The sequence below is a fragment of the Somniosus microcephalus genome, chromosome 20, assembly GCF_052327205.1.
Source record: "Somniosus microcephalus isolate GS21.2 chromosome 20, FLI_Smic_1.0, whole genome shotgun sequence".
Taxonomy (NCBI): Eukaryota; Metazoa; Chordata; class Chondrichthyes; order Squaliformes; family Somniosidae; genus Somniosus; species Somniosus microcephalus.
In genome coordinates, this window is record NC_141006.1 from 21386229 (window position 1) to 21391970 (window position 5742).

A 5742-nucleotide genomic window follows, 5' to 3' on the forward strand; every position below is an offset into this window, starting at 1 on the left:
GAGAGAGAGTGTGAGAGAGAGAGTGTGTGAGAGAGCGAGAGTGTGTGAGAGAGTGTGAGAGAGAGCGTATGAGAGAGAGAGTGTGAGAGTGAGAGGGATTGAGAGAGAGTGTGAGAGAGAGTGAGATGGAAAGAGAGAGGGCGTGTGAGAGAGAGAGTGTGAGAGAGAGAGTGTGAGAGAGAGAGAGTGTGTGAGAGTGTGTGAGAGTGTGAGAGAGTGTGAGAGAGAGAGCGAGTGTGAGAGAGTGTGTGAGAGAGTGAGTGAGATGGAGAGAGAGAGAGAGTGAGAGAGAGAGTGTGAGAGAGGGCGTGTGAGAGAGATAGTGTGAGAGAGAGAGTGAGTGAAAGAGTGTGAGAGAGAGAGTGAGTGAGAGAGTGTGAGAGAGGGTTTGTGAGAGAGAGGGTTTGTGAGAGAGAGAGTGTGAGTGTGAGAGAGAGAGAGTGAGAGAGAGTGTGAGTGTGAGAGAGAGAGTGAGAGAGTGTGTGAGAGTGTGAGAGAGAGTGTGAGTGTGAGAGTGTGAGTGTGAGAAAGAGAGAGAGAGTGTGAGAGAGAGAGTGAGTGTGAGAGAGAGTGTGAGTGTGTGTGAGAGAGAGAGTGTGAGAGAGTGAGTGTGAGAGAGTGTGAGTGTGAGAGAGAGAGAGTGTGAGTGTGAGAGGTGAGTGTGAGAGAGTGTGTGTGTGAGTGTGAGAGAGAGTGTGTGTGAGTGTGAGAGTGAGAGTGAGTGTGAGAGAGTGTGAGTGAGTGTGTGAGTGTGAGTGTGAGAGAGAGTGTGAGTGTGAGAGAGTGAGTGTGTGAGTGTGAGAGAGAGTGTGTGAGAGAGGGTGAGAGTGAGAGGGTGTGAGCGAGAGAGAGTGAGAGAGAGTGAGCGAGAGTGTGTGAGCGAGAGTGTGAGCGAGAGTGTGAGCGAGAGAGTGTGAGAGAGAGCGAGAGTGTGAGAGAGAGAGTGAGAGAGAGAGTGTGTGAGAGAGTGTGAGTGTGAGAGAGAGAGCGTGTGAGTGATTGTGAGAGTGTGAGTGAGAGAGTGTGTGAGTGAGAGAGAGTGTGAGGGAGTGTGAGCGAGAGAGTGTGTGAGAGAGTGTGAGAGAGTGAGAGTGAGAGTGTGAGAGTGAGAGTGTGTGAGAGAGAGCGAGTAAGATAGTGAGATAGAGAGAGAATGAGAGTGTGAGAGAGAGTGTGAGAGAGAGTGTGAGAGAGAGTGAGAGAGAGAGAGTGAGCGAGAGTGTGTGAGCGAGAGTGTGTGAGCGAGAGAGTGTGAGAGAGAGAGTGTGAGAGAGAGTGTGAGAGAGTGTGTGAGAGAGAGAGTGTGAGAGAGAGAGTGTGAGAGAGAGTGTGAGAGAGAGTGTGTGAGTGAGTGTGAGAGAGAGAGTGTGAGAGAGTGAGTGTGAGCGAGAGAGTGTGAGAGAGAGAGTGTGAGAGAGTGAGAGTGTGAGAGAGAGCGAGAGAGAGAGAATGAGAGAGTGTGAGAGAGAGTGTGAGCGAGAGAGTGTGAGATAGTGAGAGAGTGTGTGAGAGAGCGAGAGTGTGTGAGAGAGAGTGTGTGAGAGCGTATGAGAGAGAGAGTGTGTGAGAGTGAGAGGGATTGAGAGAGAGTGTGAGAGTGAGATGGAGAGAGAGAGAGAGTGTGAGAGAGAGAGTGTGAGAGAGAGAGTGTGAGAGAGAGAGTGTGTGAGTGTGGGTGTGAGAGAGAGTGTGAGTGTGTGAGAGTGTGAGTGTGAGAGAGTGTGTGAGTGAGAGAGAGGGTGTGAGAGTGTGAGTGTGAGAGAGTGTGAGTGTGGGTATGAGAGAGTGTGAGAGAGTGAGTGTGAGGGAGAGTGTGAGAGAGAGTGTGAGTGAGTGGGTGTGAGAGAGAGAGTGTGTGAGTGAGTGTGAGGGAGAGTGAGAGAGTGTGTGAGAGAGTGTGAGTGTGAGAGAGTGTGAGTGTGAGAGAGTGTGAGTGTGAGAGAGGGTGTGTGAGAGAGAGAGAGTGTGAGAGAGTGTGTGTGAGAGTGAGAGGGATTGAGAGAGAGAGAGGGTGTGAGAGAGTGAGTGAGATGGAGAGTGTGTGAGAGAGGGCGTGTGAGAGAGAGAGTGTGAGAGAGAGAGTGTGAGAGAGAGTGTGAGTGAGAGAGAGGGTTTGTGAGAGAGAGTGTGTGTGAGAGAGAAAGTGAGAGAGTGTGTGAGAGAGAATGAGAGTGTGTGAGAGAGTGTGAGTGTGAGAGAGTGTGTGAGAGAGTGAGTGAGAGAGAGTGTGAGTGTGAGTGAGTGTGAGAGAGAGTGTGAGTGAGTGTGTGTGAGTGTGAGAGAGTGTGTGTGTGTGAGAGAGTGTGAGAGAGTGAGTGTGAGAGAGATTGTGAGTGAGAGTGAGAGTGTGAAAGAGAGTGTGAGCGTGAGAGAGAGTGTGAGCGTGAGAGAGAGTGTGAGAGAGTGAGGGAGTGTGAGAGAGTGAGGGAGTGTGAGAGAGAGTGTGAGTGTGAGAGAGAGTGTGAGAGAGAGAGGGAGTGTGCGAGAGTGAGGGAGTGTGAGAGAGAGTGTGAGTGTGAGAGAGAGTGTGAGTGTGAGAGTGTGTGAGAGAGTGAGTGTGTGAGAGAGTGTGAGTGTGAGTGAGTGTGAGAGAGAGTGTGAGTGAGTGTGTGTGAGTGTGAGAGAGTGTGTGTGTGTGAGAGAGTGTGAGAGAGTGAGTGTGAGAGAGATTGTGAGTGAGAGTGAGAGTGTGAAGAGAGTGTGAGCGTGAGAGAGAGTGTGAGCGTGAGAGAGTGTGTGAGAGAGTGAGGGAGTGTGAGAGAGTGAGGGAGTGTGTGAGAGTGAGGGAGTGTGAGAGAGAGTGTGAGTGTGAGAGAGAGTGTGAGAGAGAGAGGGAGTGTGAGAGTGAGGGAGTGTGAGAGAGAGTGTGAGTGTGAGAGAGAGTGTGAGTGTGAGAGAGAGTGTGAGAGAGAGAGTGTGAGAGAGGTTTGTGAGTGTGAGAGAGAGAGAAGATTGTGTGAGTGAGAGAGAGGGGCTTTGTTGGTGTGTGTGGTGTATTGCTCGCTGAAGTCAGCCAAATGTTGGCATCTGATAACTCACGGGTATTGGTCATGAAGAAAAAGAAACCCGGTGCATGCTGTTTAATTTATTTACAGGGTGGGGGCGTTGCCTCAGCCAAGTGTAGAAAATGGCCATGCTGTGTGAGCTTGGGGAGGGAAACATTATTAAACCATTGGTAGGGGATTATGGGTAGGTGTCCCGTGGTCTGGAGAGCAGCTTTCATTGGGCGGCTTAATCCGTGAGGATGGTACACATTACTGCAGACAGGCTCAGTCTGACTGTAGGCCCCACAGCCTCTTGCTCCACTCGAACCATATCTTTATTCTGAGGAGTCCTGGAACCTAATCTTACACTGGGCAATGAGTGGCACAGTAGGTCAGCGCACTGACCTTTCAACTCTAGGACCAGGCTCCAAACCAGGCTGGCACATAGTTCTCTATCTCTCCCACTGCTTCACCCTCCTCACTGTGGAACCCCCCCATGTTGCCCCCCCTCCCCTCTGTATGACCCACGCTAACTGTAGTATAACTGCTCACCCACTCCCGGGGTCAGACCACGTCCTCTATCCAATTGTCTGCTGGAAGCTCCGGCCTGTAGCTCTGGTACTGATGACTTTCCATTTCATTTCAGAAATCCTCTGAAGAGCCAGGTGGAGAAGCTCCCCCACCCCTCCCCTCCTCTCCCCTCCGCTGCCCCCTCCTCGAGCCACCACGCACGGCTTTCTACTCAGTGTTGGAAGTGGAACCAATCGCAGGAACCCGCCAGTGAAAGGGGAAGCGACAAGAGCGAGGTGTGTTAGTGCCAACCCCCGAAGGACTGCAACCCCCGCCCCCCACCCCCACCCCACCTCTCCCAGCGACGTTTCCATTTATTTTGTTGTGTTGTTTTTTTTTATGTTTTAAGTGTTTACGGAAAAGTAACCTTCCACAAGAAGGGACGGTGGGGGTTAAAAGAAAAACCCCCGGAAGAGTAAAGAGTGACCTTGTGGAAGACCCAGCCATTCCCACGACCTGCCTTCGCTTGTACCGTACACAGCGTGCTGACACGATGCTGTCTTTAACGTGCACCTTATAAAAACTGACACTCTAATTCAATGTAGTCGGAGAAGAGGAAAAGGCACTCGGACAGACGAGAGTGTGGCAGAGCGATGGTTATTGTATCACTGGTGATCACGTTCTTATTTAACTTGAAATTATAATAAACTACTGGGTACAATGTATGTGAATAATGTAAATAAACCTTTCAGTGTTATGCCAGGAAGCCCCGTTACTGTGGCGTCTGATTGGCGCTGCCCCGCCCTCCATCCTACCCAAACCCTCCCCGAGTTTCCATTCTTTTCGTTTGTGAGGTTTGAGCAGTCATGCTCGTGGTAGGGGAGAGAGTTATGTGTGGCACACTGATGGGGAGAAGAGGTGGGGGGGATCAATAACTGATGCACTGTTCTCAGTGGCGATAAGCCAGTGTTGGGGATCAGTGGGGCAGGGTGTGTTATAACTGTCTTTTTATCTCTGACACGTGGGTTCAAAGCCTTGCCAAACAGGGGCTTCCTATCTGACTCTTTCTGTCTCTCCCTCACACACTCTTGCACACCCAGCGTGTATTTCTCTCGCTGAATGTGCATATCTTTTCATCTCTACTCGTTCTCTCTTGCTCTCTTACTCGCTCACTTTCTCACACACTCTCTCATTCTCTCTCTCTCTCACACTAACTCGCTTGCGCTCACACACGATAACCCTGGTGGGGGAGGGGAGGGTCTGTGAGAGTGAGAGCGAAAGAGAGAGAGAGAGAGAGAGAGTGAGAGAGTGTGCCCGAGACCTCGGAGGATCCGTGAATCCAGGCTGCATTCTCCACACTCGAATCCTGGGGTCAACCTCAATGCCTCCATGATGGCAGGAGCTCGTATCTAAATCAGTGTTTTCCAATGGGAATCTCTGACTAGCCACAGTTGACGACACTGTTTTAGCCACATGCATTAATTTTAGTAGAAAACGCTTTGCACACAATACAGGTAAATGCACTTCGCGTGTATATTCACTTAACAAACATCTCCGACCGGTCAGCAACCAAGGAAGTAAAGTATTCACAGCGATCAAAAACCACTCGCACTCCCTGCTTTTTCTCTTACCAATTTACCACCAAACGCACAGAAAGGTTAAAGTTCACATGCACAACGTGCGAATAAGAGTACTGAGATCACAGGCCCAACGATGGTGTCTATGACTCATTTTTATTTACTGATCAGAAATGCAATTGTCCACATCTGGATTCCCAATTAGCCACATGTGGCTAGTGGTTCATCCATTGAACAACGCTGAGATAGACTTTGGTTAGCTTTCTGTGTTGTCCAGTACTACCTGTAACTCTTTCCCCCTCTTTCTGTGTGACCGTGGAGCGACAGGAAGGCTACAGTCGACTAATTGACCGCGTACACAGATACAATCAGTATCAGAAAACTGCGCAAACACAAATAAAGCAGAATGTGCACTCCCCTTTAAGGAAGCAAAGTACAAACCCCGGAGCAGATGGGTCTGTGCCAAAAGATTGTCTTTAAAGAGGAAATGAGGCAGAGAGTGAGACACTAGTCTTTCATCTCCAGGCCGCGGGCTCGACTCCTCTCCAGATGATTGGGTGAAATGTTTCTGTGTGGCCTCTGAGGATCCGGAGTGAAAATCAGTTTGTGGAGAGACAACAGCAAAGCGTAATGTCCCTGAATTGTCAAACTTATTCAGCGCAGTGGGAATA

The 5742-nt window shown here is 50.1% G+C and overlaps 1 protein-coding gene across 6 annotated transcripts in view; it reads left to right on the plus strand.

Annotated features, from left to right (window-relative positions):
- Window positions 1–4260, plus strand: part of map7d1a (MAP7 domain containing 1a) — a 478390-nt gene extending 474130 nt beyond the window's left edge. For all 6 annotated transcript variants that reach the window (XM_085962371.1, XM_085962376.1, XM_085962373.1 and 3 more), the window contains one exon: window positions 3631–4260. In XM_085962371.1, the coding sequence (XP_085818497.1) occupies window positions 3631–3641 (11 nt within the window). In that variant the 3' untranslated portion in view covers window positions 3642–4260. The remainder of the gene's footprint in view (window positions 1–3630) is intronic.
- Window positions 4261–5742: the final 1482 nt, after the last annotated feature.